Consider the following 17,425-nt stretch of genomic DNA (forward strand, 5'->3'; position numbering starts at 1 on the left):
CAGCCAGAAATCTTGTCTTTGTTCTCTGCAGTTCTTGCATCATTTGGAGCTGCTTCATCTATGATGAGCTGGTCTTGGCTGTTTTACAGCAGTTCATCTGGTCAGTTTGGTGCTAGCCTTGCAACGCCAGTCCTACAGCGTTCTGCTTTGACTACTTTAACTACTTTAAGTTGAACTGTTCTTGTTCTTCCTTTGGCAAAGTGTCACGTTTTGCTTTGCTGTGCTTTGCTGACACACTCTACACACGAGAAACAGGAGAACTCTGACCTACAGGGTGGTTTTCCAGTGGTTCTAATAATAAACTGACCTACATATTTGGCTGGTGTAAAAAGCAGAGTTAGGTAAGTTTCATGGCCAGATCAATGTACAATTTATTTCAGTCTATGCTAACATTGTGTAATATTTTGATTACTGAAGAAAGCAATTGATCCACATGCAACAGGCATGTTAAATTGTTACAGTTGATCTCCGATATCTCTACTAGGACTTGAGTGTTTCCTCTGGAAAGGAGGACAGTGAAGACTAACCCAATATGTACTTCCATGTCGTGTTGTCACAGGAGGTTTTCATGACAATGAGAATTTCTCCTGAAGAGCTGGAAGTGCTACGGTCACAGCATATATTAATGTACACTGGCAAAATGGGATGCTTTGTGTTAATACTCTGCATTTTGAGCTGGCTCCCATATGGGAAAAGTTTCTTGTCAAAGACTGGTGCAAACAGAAATTGAGGGAGCTTTGAGTTATGACTTTCATCTAGTATAAATGCCTTTTCTTTTAATTACAGGAGTAACTTTTTTCCCTATTACTTTTTGGTCTGAGAGCAAGTGTTAGTGAGGAATTGAGAGAAGTAGAACACAGAGAACTTTGCTCTGTTTTTATTTTCTGTAGCTGAGCTTTATCCTTTGTCAAATACCTCTCGAGTCCGTGTGCCATAATGTTAACTGCTTGATATTTCCGTACTTCATAGCAAGCAGTTGTACTTCAGTAACCTCTCTCTTGGTCTCTTGGTTGGCCTCATGTTGTCCTTCAGTATCATAGCTGTTGCCAGTTAGCTGTGTATTCCTGTTTGTAGGTTAGTTACCAGAAGCGAGTGTTAAGACTATAGGTGACATTTGTGTCTCTAAGTCTTACTATGGAATAACTCATGATCTAGATGATGTAGTTAGTTCAACAGTGAATTTTAAGGTGTTAATCATTATGCCCCTACTCATTCCAGAATATTACAAGAAAGGTCCATCATTCCCCACAGAGCGGGTGATGGGCTGCAAATGCCACCTTCACATGGATGTCTTGTGGAATGGCACATGGTCACCTCTAAAGCACTTTGTTCTTAGTCCCACCTGGATCTTTGATTATATATTTGTACAAATAATGGTGCAACATGCAGCAGCAGAGTTGCGTAAGAGCAGGGGCAAATAAGGTCACCTGCCTGGATGAGCTGCCAGGAAGCACCTCTGTGCAGGCCCTCACTGCTGGGCTAGCTACCTGTGTGCACCAGGGAGCTGGGATATGAGGCTGGGGCAAGATGAGCAGCATGAGATGGATGTGACTCAGAAAGCAAGGGTGACTCGTGGGAACACAGAGGCAGGCAAGGGGTGTGAGTGGCAGATTGTTGTGATTCATTCAGGCTGTGAAACAAGCATTTGTTACGTGTTTTGAGAGTCAGTACTGTAGAAGTGTAAAGCACTTCCAGAAAACTCTATCTGCAGTTAGTATTGTAAAATTGGAGTATAATCCAACCAAGCAGTCATGTAAGAACAGAGTGAGATTTACTTCCAGTCTTTGTTACTATTCGTGACCCAAAGATCAAACTGCTTCACTGGGGACAAGCAAGACAAGCTGAAGCTGTGAAGTCCTGTTAAGTGATCTCATGCTTGAGTCATGTTTTGCATCCCTGAGTTCTGAGGTTCTTCAGGCTTCCTGTCAGAGGTGTCTCAGATGACATGACCCACCTGCAGATAGAGGGATTTGATCACTTTGACATTTTTCATGTTCTGTTCTTCACACTCCATTGGCATTCAAAGGATGATGTGACTAGAGCAGGACTGACCAAGTGCAGCTCAGCAGCTGCAGTGCTCCGCGGCAGGACCTCCTTGGCATAATCAAACTACATCTTCTCTCCTCAACAGGAGCATCATCAATACCCCCAGCACCACCACCGCCGCCACTGTCACCAGCAGCTCCTCCTCCTCCGAGTACAGAGGTACCAATGCAGCCAAGCCCACGGCCTGATGTCAGCACAAGCAGAGGAGCCTTACTTAGCTCCATTCAGAACTTTCAGAAGGGAACTCTGAAGAAAACACAGACCTGCGACTACAGTGCTCCCAGGATCAGCTGAGGCCGCTGGACACACCGGGATTGAATTCCCTCTCCCCGTCCTGTTCTGTCTTGGAACAAGACCCTCCTGACCAGTGACTAATCCACCAGCACATTGTCACACTGTAGCTCCATTTACCCTGTTTCAGCTTTCCTTGAGTAGCAGCACTGCCCTGGCTGAATCGTGTTGCCACGTTGCAATAAGTACTCTCCATTCTTTAGTTGGTTTCAAGAACATGACTCTCTAGCTACAGGTTCAGGAGCACAGCAACTTCTATACAGCTGAATAAAAAATTGAAAATAAGAATTGCCATGATCATGGTAAATTCATGCATTTTTCCCAAGCTCTGTTCCACTCCTTTTTCCATCTTACAGGTCTGTAGTTTTAGCCTGCTCAGATTTTCAGCTCTTTTCATGCACTTGTAACTCATCTTAATTCTTGCTGCATTGAAACAGCAAGTTTTGTTTTAGATAATCCACCCTTCTACCCTCCACCCCCAATCCTTAAATCATGCTGCACAGGTGAGGAAACTGGAGAATTACATCCTATTCCCACCCTAGTTGCTGGTGGAGTAAAAATGCTGTCTCATTAAACTTGTTTAAATGGCCATCCTACCTGTAACTCTAAGGGGAAGAGTTTTTAAATGAGGAATGAGTTGAAAGGGGAGTTAACAGGGCACTGGGATATTATTCTTGATTTAGTTAAATGCAAAGTTACTTCCAAGTTAATTCTAGAGCTTAAACTTTATTGAAAGAACTTTTCTTTTCTTTTGATTTAAAACCTTAAACAAATTGCACTTTAAAGGATTAAAGATAATCCATTTTTTTAAATTCAAGTACATCCGTGTTTGTTACTATGCAGAGAATGTCTGTACAAAGTTTCATGCAACCTGTGATATCCAGTAATTTTTATTAAAATATCAATGGAATTCCTCCAGCAGTGTGGTGGTGGGTATGTTCACCCAGGATTGCACCTGAAGCCAGACTTCCTGAGAACCTAACAGCAGTTCTGCAAAAGGGAATACCCTGAAAGGTATTCCTGGCCCTTCATGGAAACAGGATCCAAGTTGTTCTACTCCTTACAGAGGTAAGTAGGTCTCCTCTCCAGCAGTTCACTGGAAAGCCACCAGTGTTTGGGGCAAGCCAGGCTGATACCCGCAGCTCTCACTGTACCAGCAGCTACTGAACAAAGCCCAGCAGAGCCCTCCCTGGATTGAACCCCGGGTGCGCAGCCATCTACTGGAAGGCTGCTGCTACTTCCCCAGCTCTCCAAACACCATCTACGCAACTGCTGCTTCAGAGCTCAGTGAATCTGAGTAAAATAGCTTATTTTGCACTGTAAGAACTACAGTTTGAGCATGCTGTTGTTAGCCCACGTGACACAAAGCATTTTTATCACTTAATGTGGCTGTTAGTAAAGAAAAATTGTGTAGTGTTTCCCATCATATACTGAAGAGAATTTTTCTTAAATAAAGCTCTTGTGCAGAAGCTTTCCTGCATGAGCAAAGTGCTCACAGTGCAGGGCCAAAGCTCCTTCGTACAAACAGCAGCACTTAACTGCTGAACTGCCAAGTGAGGTTTCACTCACACCTGTTTGATCCTTCACCTTTAATAAGCCTTGTGACCTGGGATCCTAGGGAGCCACAGCATTCCAGGGCTTGCACTGGGACCTCCCATTGCTCACTGCAGTTCTTCCTTGAACCACCACTAAAGCCAGTTAGCGCAGCTGGTCTGGTAATTAATTACAAGATAAGCAGAAATGGAGGATTTTTTCCTCACTCCAAGGACAACAGGATTTCTCCACATACAGCAGCACTAACCCACCTGTACTGTTGAACAAACAAGCATGATCACACTGTTACTTATATGACATGTGGCTTAGAGGGTGACCCGGTATAAACATCCTGTGAGGTCACCAATACTTTCCCCACTATACAAAAGTTCATATAACTATACAACAGAAGTTATGCATACAACTTGCCGAACAACATAAACACTTCGTAAAGCAGGACTTTTTAAAGCATGTATTTACAACTTAGATGTTCAGTACTTTCTTCACTGCAAATATTATGTCCTTCACTTGAGGCATGCTGTTATCTTCTAAGTTTTTTGCATAGGGCATAGGAACATCTGTACCGGTAACACGCACAGCTGGAGCATCCAGGTAGTTAAAGGCAGGTCCTGAAACAAGAGAGATGTCAGGTTGCTATACACTATGCTTTTCTCTCAATTCAATTTCTAAACCTTAATCTGTTCAAACAATCCTGTTTCTGTAGCTCTAATATTCCAGCGAAAGCTGTTCTTGCTTGTTTATCTTCATGCACTTATGGTTCAGGCAAAACAATTCTATCCTGCTTCTCTCACAGTCAAGTTCCTGGGATAAGGACTACCTGCAATGATGATGAGCTGGATCCACCCTGTGAAAATCTCTGGAGCAAGACATCTAGGCTCAAGCTCCTCAGATCTAGAACCCTAACTCTGTATTCATCTGGCTTTATCAAGAAGTCACCAGCATTTAGACTAGAGACAGAGATCAACACATGTAACTGCAGAACTCATACCCTCCATGATCCTGGCACAGATTTCAGCTCCTACTCCAAATTGTGGCCAGCCTCCTTCTACAGTTATTAGATGGTTTGTCTTCACAATGCTGGCTTCCACTGCTTCAATATCCATTGGTCGGATGGTACGCATGTTTATAACCTGGGGAGAATGAGAAAGACTCTTGAGTTTTGCTACGATCTAAGCCTGTCAGTTACTACTTAATAAAAGGGTTACAGTGTCCTTTAGCACTTGCATCTATTCTCACTGAAGACAAGACCTAACATTAATAACATTTCTAACTTTTTATTCTGGCAGAGACTGTGAGGAACAGTTTCTGGTGGCTCCTGGAAAATCCTTGGTAGGTGAGTCTTGCTATGTCAAGATCCAACCATACTAACACACACTGTCATTGTTCTGGTTCCCATACAGCTGGGTCACTCTCAAAATCATCAGCAGTTCTGCCTTAATTGTGTGGTGAAAAGGTCAGACGCAGACCCATGAAATGGCCATGGTGTTAAGGCACTTAAAAGATTTTTTTCTGCACTTCACGAAGAGAGAAAAGCAAGAGAAATCTCACCCACCTCACACTCTACACCTTCTTTGGCAAGTACAGAAGCTGCTTCTATACAGTGTCCAACAAGTCTTGAGTGTGACACTAATGTAATATGAGTTCCTAAAACAGAAACAAAGGTTAAAAAATAACCTCTTAAGAAGCTTTTTTTCTAGACCTCAAGCTCCTTTCAAGGTAATGTTAGGAGTTCCTTGGAAATTTAAGTTCCTTAGGTTTATTTCAAATCCTCACTATTCTATGCCCATACATAGCATAAAGAATGGCAACAGCAGGACTCTGCTAAAACACATATTCTTTAATTCAGGGAACTGGAGAGATACTTAACAGTTTTCAGATTCTCCTTTTCAAGCATTCATATAATTCAGTGGTAAATGATGAACAAAGGGGCAGAAACACTACAATGATCTCTTTGCATTTCTGACAAAAATTACATACTAAGGTAAGGACAAAAGGCTTTTCAGCCATCATGGAACAAATCCTTTGGAAGGTTATAGTTTTAGGTAAAATACAGAGAATAAGGTGATCTTTCTTTATATGGGCAACATACAATAAAGCACTCTACTGGATAAAGTAATATTTCAACATTTAACATTTAAAATACTTCTCTGTGTCTCACAAAAACTGTATTCTGTAGCTATGAGATTAAAAAAGGTCCCCAGGCAGTTAACAAGGAAGTAAACTATTCTCAGCTTACCTGGCCGTTCTATTTTAGCTTTTCCAATTGGAATAACAAAGTCCTTTGACTGTGCCTGCTCAGACAGTTCAAAAGGAACACCATACAGCAACTCATTTTCCAGCATCACAACTAGAAGAAAACATACTTGGATTAATGTATATGTCTGCAGGCACGGGTCTGTTCTGACACTAACAGTGCTGCAGCAGACTCACTTATTGTACTAAACCCATTGGGCAACAAGGACTTGAGCATGTTTGCAGAAGCAATTAAAATAAATCTCGGTCTTTACTTCACAGAATCCCAGACTGGTTTGGGTTGAAAGGACCTTAAAGCACATCCAGTTCCAACCCCCTGCCACAGGCAGGTTGCTCCAAGCCCTGTCCAACCTGGCCTTGAACACTGCCAGGGATGGGGCAGCCGCAACTTCTCTGGGCACAACTGTGCCAGTTTCTTTCAGCACCCTCACAGGGAAGGACTTCTGCCTAAGAGCTCACCTCAGTCTGGTTAAAGCCATTCCCCTTGTCCAAAGCCCCTCTCCAGGTTTCTTGTAGAAGGCTGATTTTAAAAAAAATGTCTACAAGAAGATCAGGTGTTTAACTTTGGTACATGATAGCAGAATCACCCATTTTAGAAAGGTCTTACATTTTGCATGTATGTTTGTGAAAAATAAAGACAGAGATTGCCCTGCTTTTAATGACATTCTGAATTTATCATCTGAATTTCATTATCTATAAAAATTACTTATATGGACACTGTGTATGCAGGAATTCCTCCTGATTTATCTTTATCCTTTTTAACCCCTTTACAATAGGTTCATAAGTGTTTCTAACCTTCCTGATTGGTACCAAACCAGCACTAAAGATACCCAACTGTGGCAACAACACAAATTTAATCTACTGCTAATAAAAGAAGTGACAGTTAGGAAAATAACAAATGCTTCTGTGCCTTTCTAAGTACTGTGAACCTGAGTGTTTTAGGGTTTAATAATCTTGTTGCATTTTAAATGGGGCAGGAGGGGAAACCTGACATTTTCTTTCAGGATCAGGTGCGAGGTATTGCCACGATCTGCCTGTGTTCACCTGGATTATCATCCCGGATGGCTGCTTTCAGCAGACCTTTGGCATCTTCTGCGCTCCAAGGACTAACAACTTTCAGTCCCGGGCAGTGTCCATACCAAGCAGCGAAGCACTGGGAGTGCTGGGCAGCCACTCCAGCTGATGCCCCATTGGGGCCCCGGAAGACGATGGGAACACCGATTAATCCTGCAGACATGTAACAGGTCTTGGCAGCTGAGTTTATGACCTGATCAATCGCTTGCATGGAGAAGTTGAATGTCATGAATTCACACACTGGTCTCAACCCCGCCTGTTAAATATATTTATGTATATTAGTATGTTTTAAAGTGTAAATAGGTTTGATTTTTTAAATTGGAAGTAGAGGAATGCACGTTTACAAACCATAGCAGCACCAACAGCAATTCCTGCGAACCCCATCTGAAAGAGAAGGAAACCAAAGGGGTAAGTGCTGGGGGAGCAACTGAAGGCAGCGCCAGGGTAGGAGACAGGAGAGTCTCACCTCTGAGATCGGCGTGTCGATCACCCTCTTGTCCCCGTACTTCTTCCAGAGGCCCCTCGAGATCTGGAAGGAGAGAGCAGTCAGCGCCCGCCCCAGGCCCTTTCCCGGCTCGGTAACGGTACCAACGTACCTTGTAGGCGCCATCGTACTGGGCCACCTCCTCGCCGAGCAGGAAAACGCGCTCGTCCCTCTCCAGCTCCTCATCCAGCGCCTGGTTCAGTGCATCCCGCACGGTCACCTGCGAGACAGTGGAGCCGGTGGGGCAAGGCCTCGCCTCCCCTGCGGGGGACACGAGCCCGTTCCCCCGGTTCCCTCTTTCGAGCTCGCCGTTACCTGCATGGCGGCGGGCGCGGAGAGGCGCAGCCCCCTGCGCTGCTGGAGCAGGCGCCCGCCGGCGCAGCCGTGCGGCGGGATGCGGGTGAGGCGGGGTCCCAGCGGGGCCAGGTGCCGCAGTGCCGCCACAGCGCCCGCCATCTTGCCCGTGTCCTCTAGCGCCGACGGACCGCTGGCGCCGCCGGTGACGCCGAGGCCCTGCCCCGCGCTCGCGAGCCGCCTCGCCCCGCCCACCCTGAGCTCTCGCGAGAACACCCGGCGCGGTGTTTAAACGCCACTTCCGGTTCCCTTCAACGGTGGTAGTAGTAGTGGTTGTGCCCGGCAGGGACCGTCGAGAGCCCGGCCCGCGCTGGGGGGGGGGTGCGAGGCCCGGGGCTGAGCGTCCCGCCCGCGGCCACGGCTTCGCCTTTTAGCGGCGGGGCTGCTCGAGCCGGGCGGCTCCCGCCCCGCGGCCTTGAGGGGAGCGGCGCTCCGGTGCTCCGCGGCCCGGCGGCGCCCGCCCCTCGCCCCGCAGCCGTGAGGTGGTGCGGCCTTTGTGGGGCGTGGCTCGGCCAGGACACGCCCTCGCCCCGTGCCCGCCCGCGTTGGCGGCTCCGCTGCGCTCTCGCGTTCCGCCGTCCCCGCCGCCGCCGGGCTCTGCCTCAGCGCCGGGAGCTGCTCCCGTGAGTGCTGGGCAGGGCCGCGCAGCACGGGGGGCGCGGGGCCGGGCGCCCGGGGGGCGGGCAGCGCTTTAGGGCGGGACGGCCCCGTCCCGGGAGGGTGTGAGGTGCAGGGCACGGGTTTGGGCTCCCGGGGTCTTTTCGGTGCCGGGGAAGGGCTACGGGATGGGAGACCGGGGACCCGATGTTAGGGTAGGGGTGGGGCAGCTGGTGCGTGGGTCCTGCATCTGGTTGCGGTGGGGGAAGGAGCTGGGGTGCGAGACAGCGTACCCGGGGGTGGTCTCTGTCAGGGAGGGTGAAGATATGTGGGTCTTGCGCCACGCAGAGAGGGAGGTGGGTTCTTTTGCTGTTCCGAGGAGAGGAAGCAGAGCTAGGACACTGTTTCGGGGTGGGGGGGAGGCTGTGGGCTCATGGGTCATTTGCAGGGGGGAGGTGAAATGTCTGGGTTCATTTCCAGCATCTTTGCTGAATCATTGTGATCCTGGGGAGAGTTCCTCCACCATGAGCTCGCTGGTTCCTCTGTGATGGAAATTAGTACTTCCCATCTCCTGTTGAAGGCCTGGCCCCTCTCTGGCCTCGGCTCACAGGAGGGACTTCTGCCCCTGTCTTGCCGCATTGTTCTTTGGTCCACGCTCATGCTGAGCCCCACTGGTGTGGGCAGGGAGGCTTGGTGTTTCTGACACTTGCCTTCCTCTAGAACTGTTTGGAGACATATTTCCACGCAGAACCAACTACTGGTTAGTTCCTAAGAAGCAAAATACATGGGTAAAACCCAACTGCTGTCAGGGGTGCTTTAAGCCTGGGTGCCTGGGGTCACTTCAGCAGCACAGGGTCAGCAGGACCAGGTTAGGTACAAGTGTCTTCTTTTGGCTCTCATGAGAGGAGAACCATGATGTGGGCTCTTCAGACTAGCAATTAAAATAAAAGTTTGGAACCTGGATTTAAACCAGGACGTAATAGAGCTCCTCAGGGGAGGGAAGGAAACTTTGGGATCTTGGAATTTATAGTGAGGCAATTAGACATGAAGGAGTGAGAATGCTGAGTGGCCGGTGTGAACATTTTTCCCTCCTGTCTGGGTTGAAGACTAAGTATTAGTAAAAAAAAATAATAAAAAAAAAAACCTAAAAAAAAAGAAAGAAGTAAGTTAATTTTTAGTTATCTGTTACTTGTTATAAACTTGACATGTGGTCATAGGTGCTTTCTGTAGTGAAGCTGATCTGATTTGCCAGAAGGTTTGATAACTGGTTGTTCTAAGAGCTTGCGTCCTCCTCACTCCCTTAGAGTGGCAGAGTGTTGAAGCCTCATGGGTTCACACTGCAGACTTGTCTCGCTGTACAGTGTGATGGAGTGCAGTCATCTCTGGTGCTAGTTAGTTTTTGTCAGTTCAGGTGAGTAACTGATAATGATTTATAATAAAAACTTGCCTTTCAAATATTATGGCTGGCTGGGGAACAAAAAGGTTGTCTGTGTACAGTGTAGCTGTGCTGAGGGCAGGAGTTTCTTTTCATCTTTGGAGATCTAAATGGGAGAGGTAGGGAGCTCACTAAGTGGGTGAATAGCTTGAAATACCAGGTGTGTTTATCTGTATAAGCAGTTAAATAGTTTGTGTGGAGGTTAAACAGTTTGTGTTGTTATACTGATACCAAAGTGTCTATTAAAGATGGTGCTACAAGTAAATCGTTTAATGCTTTTGTTGGAAAGACTAGATGAAAACCATTCAGAGCAAACCAGGTGGTGTATGACTCTTGACTTTTAACTGTTAGTCTGTTTCTGCTCCTCCTTCAAGTAACTGCATGTAGTGCCAGTGCAGCGGGTTTCTCCAGGTGCAGTGTGTAGCCTGTGGCCTTGACCAACTGCAATTCACATGGTCCCGGGAATGCTGCCACCATCCCCTGTCCTGCCTAAGCCCGTGTGTGTGTTCACAGAAGCAGAAGTTCAGCTGACTCTTACTTGCTTTCTCTGAATTCCAGCTTGCAGAATGGTTGCACGTTAGCAGCTCTGTCCTGGGAGAAGCCCTGCTGAAGTCAATAGGAATACCTATTGTAGTAGTGTTGCTTTTGAAGAGCCTTTTGATCCTCTGAGTCATAACATATGAAGTTAGAGTGAGCATTTTATAAATGCAGGTATCTGATTTGGTGTACTAAGTATAAAATGATGATTTGAGTATTTTTCTTGAAAGGTACTTGTTTCTCATTGTGTGTTTCTAGTTTGGGATGCGCTTGGCTGCAGCAGCAGCTGTAATGACTATGTTAATGCTGTGTATCTTCTCACCGCTTACAGAAGCAGTTCAACGAAAGCAGGACTGTGGTTTCACACAATCAGTGTGCTTCTGCTCTCACCAAAGAGTGACATCCCATTTGGCTTAAATGGTGTCAGCAGTTTGTATGTCTGAATTTCATCTTGCATGACTTTTTCTTACGGTTATTAAAGGCAGGCTGTTTTTGGGATATGGCTGCATGTCATCTGTTATCTGCTGTCTGGACATGAGTAGCCACGTTAGCGAGGCTGCCCCTGGGTGTGATGTGGTTTTGTCTGACACAGGGACAAGAGCTGGCCTGAGGCAGTGCATCCCAGGGTACAGATGGAGTGAGTGTCTGCCCACCCCCATGGATGCACCATCATATTTCATTCAGGAAGAATATCAGGCATCATTGGAAAGGGGTACATCATGAAGGGTGTACGTCCTTGTCCTTCTGGTGACATGCTTTGCTAGTACTTACCTCAGGCTGCACCTGAACAGAGTTATTTTTGCCTGTGAAGTCTAGAAATTCAGAGCTCCCAGGCTGATGAGAGAAGTTGTGATCACACAGGCATTTTCAGGTGGCCTCCTGGTATCACCTGTTTGCATCGTACACCCTGCTCTAGCACTGGTCTGTGTTGTACCAAATGATTCTAGGTCCTTACGCAAAGGTCAGTGAGGTTTCTCAGTGCCACTTCTATGTCAAGGGTGGGTTTGCTTCAGCAGACTGCTTGTAAATTACTGACTCCAGTGTTACGTAGCAGTGCTGTGATCAAAGATTAGTTCATGCCTTCATACAGACAGCATCATCTGTTTCTTGCCCTGATAGTTTTGATTCACCTGTAGTGTGGATTTAGATGCTGACCAAAATAACATAACTGATGGACGTTGTCTTTGAAATATTCTGACTAGGTAATTGAAGTTAATTTTATTAACACTGCAGATCTCCTCTATCATGATTACTAAGGAAGTTTCTGGGCTGGCTGCATCAGTTCACTTTCAAGTGAATGTTGCTTTGACTATCAGAAGCTCGGACCAGTCTCTTCTATCATTTTAATGCATCTATGTGTTATGCTGGTGTTGTACTTGACCAGAATAACACCTGTAAGTGCTGGAATCGAAAAGGCTGCTGACAAAAGTTAATGGGCTGTACTTGAATGACAATCCCAAATGACGAAAACCTGAATGAATTCACTTCTTGATTTGTGAACAGTTTAAATACCATTATTACAGAGGTTGGCAAAAGAGCTGGCATTCCAGGTTTATCTGCTGTCGGGCTGTGCTTTAATGTACTTTCTTAAGGCATGCTTTGTCTCTAATTTGTAAAAATAGGATCCTGGTATGACTAGTTCTATATCTGAGTATTCCTTAGTCTTCTGTTGTCTCACCTCATGATTTTCATATAGTGATTTGGGTTTTTCTACTCTTTCATACATCTGAGGCATAGCTGAGGCTGTGCTTGTGCTGCTGGCCCCCGAAGGCCTGACCTCCTGGACCCTGTTGCGTCCAGGCTGTAGGATTGGATGGGATAACACAGCCCAGAGAGGTGGGATGTGCAGCCTTGTTCTGTGGTGAATGAGACCAGCCTGGTTTGCTGCAGTGAGAAGGGCAAGTAAACTTTTTGGTTAGGAATTAACTAGGAACCTTCAGTTTGTTTGGAATGTAGGGCTCTGGCTGGGCTCGATCTTTGTGCTGCTTTTAGCTGGGTGCCTGCGTGTTGAGGTTTGCTAGTAAAGAGGATGGAAGCAGAAGTCTTGGTAACTGTGTGGTCTTTAAGATGTAAAAATAAACAAAGCTGCGAAGCTGTACCCTACTTAAAACAGACTGACCTAAATTTCCAGCAATTCTAGCAGTGAGGCAGGCTCTGGGTAGGGATAAAGGCTTATTGGTGACTGGCTTCTGGTCCTTTCATCACTTGACATGGTTGGCAGGCCTCTTTTGGAAAACCTCCACTGGTGTCTGGGGTCATTCATTCCCACCCTCCACCTCAAGTTGCACAACTTGGGCTGTATACTTCTCTTGGTGTGCTTGCGTTGAGAGGGTCCCCTTCTTGTGCAAGTCAGCAGTTCAGGGACAGGGAAGTCAAAGCAAGAACCACTTCTCAAATTGCTTTTGTTGGGGCGTTGTTGAAAACATGTTTGATGTCCTCTGGCTTGTTCCTGAAGAGATTTCTTTTGAGGGTGTGTATGTGTCTGTGAAGTCCATTCATGTTGTAGTTTAATGTTCTTGCTATCAATTGCAGTTCTCCGCTGCTGAATTATTTATTTTACAGAGATAATTTTTTTTCTGCTTGTTGTTCATTGACTTTCATGCTTGATTTATTCTTATGTGCAGTTCAAAACTGGAGCATGGAAGTTTTGACAATATTAACAAATCACATGTATGATCAGTGGTGGCTAAATCAACTTTTTTAATTGAGAAAAGAACATCTGTCTTTCAAAGTACTCACAGTTTCCCAGGTGGAAGGCAGTCTGGAAATGTATGTTATCCTCAGAAGCAGATTGCTTGTCATTTAACAAAACTGGGATGGTCAGAGAGCCGGTGGAGTGGTTACCTATGTGCTCTGGAGGCAGTCCTGTAGGTAGCATGAAAGGGAGAAGGTTGTGAAAGCATGTTTGTAGATTCCCTTGCTAATGTGGTTTTGTAGCTGAAAGCTCTGCTGGCAGAGAGCCTACCTTTGTTTAGGAAGCATTCCCCTTGGTTGTTCTTGTTAGGTACTGATGGTCTGCCATGTTTTATTCTTTGTTTTGTGTTTTTGTGTGTGCTTTTTCCTGCAGGGAGATAAGAGGAGGTAAATCGTGTATGCTTTCAGCAGCCTTCTGTTAAACTTGGAATACCATAGTTCAAGCAATTGAACAGATGGATAATGGAGACTGGGGATATATGGTAAGTGTGTATGGAGCCTGTGGAAGTGTGCACTGTGTGGTGCAGCTGGGCTTTTGAGACCTTAGAGTAAGAGTTCTTCCAGATCTGTCTTGGGTATAGATCCAGAGTTTCAGTCACGTGAGGAAAAAAAGCTGTGCATATTACAATAGCTTACCTACATTCTCTGGAGTGCTTTACCTCATGTGCTGGTTGTGAGAGAGCTCAGGTTCATGTTTCCTAGGCGCAATCAGTGAGTACCTAAGTGTTGCCTTAAGCTCACTGTTTTCCTAACATACAAAGGCAGAAAATAGTGCTTCCTGCCTGTGATTTTAAGGACTTTGTAATTTTAATTATGAAGGAAAAATATTTTTCTTTGCAAACCCTGCCTCAAACTAGACAAGTGCATCTTATTTTTCTCATTTTTCTCCTTTTCTAAACATTCTGCTGCCATGCATATGTCTCTTTTCTCTGGCTGGCCTCAGTCCTAGTTGCTACGGTTGGTGGCCAGATGGGATTTATGTTCCTTTCTCTCTTGCTTCCTCATGTGCTATTTGGAAGCTGATGCAGACTAGTTGTGCTCTGCCTCTCTCTTCTTCTACACAGCATACTCATTTGCTAATAAATGTCTTTTTAGACTTAAAAGCTGAAAGTTCTTTTTTTTTTTTTTTTGTTTGCTTGTTTTAATGATGCCTCTGAACCAGAGCATGGATTATGTTGTTTGTGAGCTCCTGGTCTTGTGTCTAAACTTGCACTGTTATCCTGTTTTGAAGGGGAGAAAGAGGCTTAGGACTTGCTCAGCTGATTTTATTCTTTCTTTTTCCTTTTATTTTTTTCCCCTTTTTGTTTGGTTTAGAATGAGACATTGTAAAAGTAAGAAACACTGCTGGGCCTCATTCAGACTAACTTGTTCTTCAGGAAATATCTCTTTTCTCATTTCCCCATCTGTAGAATAGGAAAAACCTTGTTGCCCAAATGCAAAACTTGCTTCTGCGATAGCAGCTCCGTTGTTAAGATTTCTAAAGCATTCTGGAAATGTGCATGCTGAATGTTAACTATCACCCTGTCTAGTTGCCAGTTGTGCCTTGTTGCTAAGTGGCTTGGATTTGTTCGGGTTTCAACACAGCTTAAAAGGCTTCAGATAGAAGTGTGATTCTCTCCAGAGCCTGCAGTTTTTGCCATGTGTGTCAGTGAGGTGATTGAATCTGTTTGTGGTGGCTTGATAAACTCTCCAATTTCTCTCTTTCTAGATGACTGATCCAGTCACGCTAAATGTGGGTGGACACATGTATACGACATCCCTCACAACTCTAACGAGATATCCTGACTCAATGCTTGGGGCCATGTTCAGGGGAGACTTCCCCACTGCAAGGGACTCTCAGGGCAATTACTTTATTGACAGAGATGGACCACTTTTCCGTTATGTTCTTAACTTTTTAAGGACCTCAGAGCTCACTTTGCCTCTGGACTTCAAGGAGTTTGACCTACTGCGGAAGGAAGCAGACTTCTATCAGATTGAGCCACTCATTCAGTGTCTTAATGACCCCAAACCGCTGTATCCTGTGGATACCTTTGAGGAGGTGGTGGAGCTGTCCAGCACCCGGAAGCTTTCCAAGTACTCCAACCCAGTGGCTGTAATCATCACGCAGCTCACTATCACCACAAAAGTCCATTCGTTACTGGAAGGCATTTCAAACCACTTCACAAAGTGGAATAAGCATATGATGGACACCAGGGACTGCCAGGTTTCCTTCACTTTTGGGCCGTGCGATTACCACCAGGAAGTGTCGCTCAGAGTCCACCTCATGGAGTACATCACAAAGCAAGGCTTCACGATCAGGAATACCAGAGTTCATCATATGAGTGAACGGGCCAATGAGAACACAGTGGAGCATAACTGGACTTTCTGTAGACTGGCAAGGAAAACAGATGACTGATTCTGGCTCCCCAGGAGCCACTTCAGTGATTAGCAACTTCACTGGACTGTAATCCCAAGAGAGTCTGGGTTTTGACTAAAGCAACAATGTGGGCTTTTTTTTATACGACTATTTATTGTTTCTCAGTAAGGACTGGAGGAGTTTCCTTCTCCAGCAGCTCTGTCCTTTTGTCCTGTTCTGAAAAGAAAACCGTGCATGTGCCTGTTCAGTCAAGACACCTTTTTGTTTGAAAGAGGGAGTCCGAAGAATTAGTCCAATAGGGTATTTTATGTCATTAACACAATTCTCTGACTCAAAAGTGCTAAAATTACCTCTGTTTAAATGGTTTCTAATCCATCTAATGTGATGACACTGGGAGCAAGAAACAAAAAAGAATTTAAAATGCAGTTGGGGAAAAGCTGCTATCATGTAGTCTAATTTAGTTTCTAAATAAATAAACAGTATTGTAATATTCTAGGAAAACAAATTCCTCCCTTTTAAAAGTACTTGATAAGTACAGTTTCTTACAGTTATGACAACTGTTTCTTTCTATGCATATAAATCAAGCAACCAAATATTATCTGTAGCCATGGAAATATGATTAGAAATATTTATATTGGATTCTAAATGCAAAATGTCCCTGTGGTAGAATTAATATTTTTAATGCCTGGTGCAATATTATTCCCAAGTGTAATGCCTGCCAGCAAGAAGCTAATAAAAATGTGAAATACAGAATACTATTTTGTATTTTCTTTTTGTCTTCTAGAACTCTTAATACTTAAAAAACTAAAACCAACCAACTCAAAAAACCCATCCAAACCCTGTTTTTCTGTTTTGCAGAGTAGTTCAGATGCTCCAGTAGGGTTCCATTCTCCTCCATTACTGATGCACTTTGTGCCTTTTTATGTTGATTCAACTGTCCTCATTATACAAGAAGCTGTGTTTTGAAAAATGCATTATGACTAACAGAAAGATGCCAAGTACTTGTCCTGCCTAAAGGGGTAGGGATAGGGACAACAAAGAGCCTGAGTAGCTGCTAAGGATCGTTACCTGGTTTGTCAGTGGTTTATCTAATGACTTTATAGATAGAATTTTAACTGTGGAGTGCTGTTGTTGATGATGTTCAAGTGAAGGCACTCAGGTTCTGTGGTTTTACTCAAATTTGTGTAGCCATTTCTTATCTTGGGCAATTTGTCTTAGTTATTAATAGAACTTCTGGTTATGCTTTAACTTGAATGCTGTTGGGAGCAAGACAGTTGTTACCTGTTCGGACAGCTGGATCCTGTTCTCCCATGAAGTGCTTGGTTCAAGTGCTTCTTACCGCAACTGGTTTGCTCTTTGGGGATGTAAGAGGGGGTCTAGATTTCTGTGGCAGTTGCTGGTTCTTGAGGGCAGGAGCTTTCTATCCCATCTCTCACTCCACAGGCTTGGATTTCTGTCTAATATTTTGTCTCCCCTTATTCAAACATCACAGAGTTTCTGACTTTTGTCATAAGAAGCAATAAGAGCTTTATTCTTCCTATAAGGGGGAAAGAAAACCTGAACGGATGAAGCTCAGGAAAAGTGGTTGTTTCTTTCCTGCAACGTGTGGTAAGAAATATCTGTGTTAACTGGCATTGAGTTGTGATCCAAGATGTTCTTTGCAACACTTCATTTACTAGCAAATTAATGACTGGCCTGGATCAGCCTGCCTTTTCCATAATTATGAAGTATAATAATCAGAGAAGCAGTA

At 44.9% G+C, this 17,425-nt stretch overlaps 4 protein-coding genes across 9 annotated transcripts in view; 2 read left to right on the forward strand and 2 right to left on the reverse strand.

The window, feature by feature from the left end:
• Positions 1–3,251, forward strand: part of PXK (PX domain containing serine/threonine kinase like) — a 37,642-nt gene extending 34,391 nt beyond the window's left edge. For 2 of the 5 annotated variants that reach the window (XM_065686991.1, XM_065686992.1), the window contains exon 19: positions 2,132–2,219. Coding sequence is in view for 2 of the 5 variants with exons in the window: in XM_065686988.1 (XP_065543060.1) it covers positions 2,132–2,340 (209 nt within the window). In the remaining 3 variants the exon portion in view is untranslated. Of the gene's footprint in view, positions 1–2,131 lie in introns of all 5 variants that reach the window. The other 3 variants (XM_065686988.1, XM_065686990.1, XM_065686994.1) reach the window with 2 other exon arrangements.
• Positions 3,252–4,327: 1,076 nt separating this feature from the next.
• PDHB (pyruvate dehydrogenase E1 subunit beta) lies at positions 4,328–8,515 on the reverse strand. The gene is made up of 9 exons (XM_065686996.1): positions 8,018–8,515; positions 7,815–7,922; positions 7,685–7,747; positions 7,567–7,602; positions 7,189–7,474; positions 6,128–6,238; positions 5,444–5,535; positions 4,880–5,021; positions 4,328–4,499 (listed from the first exon to the last, which is right to left on the reverse strand). Exons 1-9 carry the CDS (start codon positions 8,156–8,158, stop codon positions 4,354–4,356), a joined length of 1,125 nt encoding a protein of 374 aa, XP_065543068.1. The 5' UTR covers positions 8,159–8,515; the 3' UTR covers positions 4,328–4,353.
• Positions 8,285–9,095, reverse strand: LOC136018445 (uncharacterized). Its single transcript, XM_065687654.1, has 2 exons — positions 8,947–9,095; positions 8,285–8,834 (listed from the first exon to the last, which is right to left on the reverse strand). Exons 1-2 carry the CDS (start codon positions 9,093–9,095, stop codon positions 8,285–8,287), a joined length of 699 nt encoding a protein of 232 aa, XP_065543726.1.
• On the forward strand, positions 8,333–16,428 carry KCTD6 (potassium channel tetramerization domain containing 6). 2 transcript variants are annotated; one of them, XM_065686997.1, is made up of 3 exons: positions 8,333–8,679; positions 13,693–13,801; positions 15,028–16,428. In XM_065686997.1, exons 2-3 carry the CDS (start codon positions 13,775–13,777, stop codon positions 15,712–15,714), a joined length of 714 nt encoding a protein of 237 aa, XP_065543069.1. In that variant the 5' UTR covers positions 8,333–8,679; positions 13,693–13,774; the 3' UTR covers positions 15,715–16,428. The 2 variants fall into 2 exon arrangements, with proteins under 2 accessions (XP_065543069.1, XP_065543070.1); XM_065686998.1 differs by lacking the exon at positions 8,333–8,679 and adding an exon at positions 9,420–13,095.
• The last annotated feature ends 997 nt before the right edge of the window (positions 16,429–17,425 follow it).

The sequence above is a fragment of the Lathamus discolor genome, chromosome 7 (genome assembly GCF_037157495.1).
Source record: "Lathamus discolor isolate bLatDis1 chromosome 7, bLatDis1.hap1, whole genome shotgun sequence".
NCBI lineage: Eukaryota > Metazoa > Chordata > Aves > Psittaciformes > Psittacidae > Lathamus > Lathamus discolor.

Excerpts from the sequence above, each read along its gene's own strand:
- PDHB (XM_065686996.1), bottom strand. The coding sequence starts at position 8,158 with ATGGCGGGCGCTGTGGCGGCACTGCGGCACCTGGCCCCGCTGGGACCC. Across the intron at positions 7,748-7,814 it reads AGTACGATGGCGCCTACAAG|ATCTCGAGGGGCCTCTGGAA; the intron begins GTACGTTGGTAC and ends CTCTCCTTCCAG. Across the intron at positions 6,239-7,188 it reads CATCCGGGATGATAATCCAG|TTGTGATGCTGGAAAATGAG; the intron begins GTGAACACAGGC and ends GTTTTCTTCTAG.
- KCTD6 (XM_065686997.1), top strand. The coding sequence starts at position 13,775 with ATGGATAATGGAGACTGGGGATATATG. Across the intron at positions 13,802-15,027 it reads ATGGAGACTGGGGATATATG|ATGACTGATCCAGTCACGCT; the intron begins GTAAGTGTGTAT and ends CTCTCTTTCTAG.
- LOC136018445 (XM_065687654.1), bottom strand. The coding sequence starts at position 9,095 with ATGACCCATGAGCCCACAGCCTCCCCCCCACCCCGAAACAGTGTCCTA. Across the intron at positions 8,835-8,946 it reads CTGACAGAGACCACCCCCGG|CCCTTCCCCGGCACCGAAAA; the intron begins GTACGCTGTCTC and ends CCCATCCCGTAG.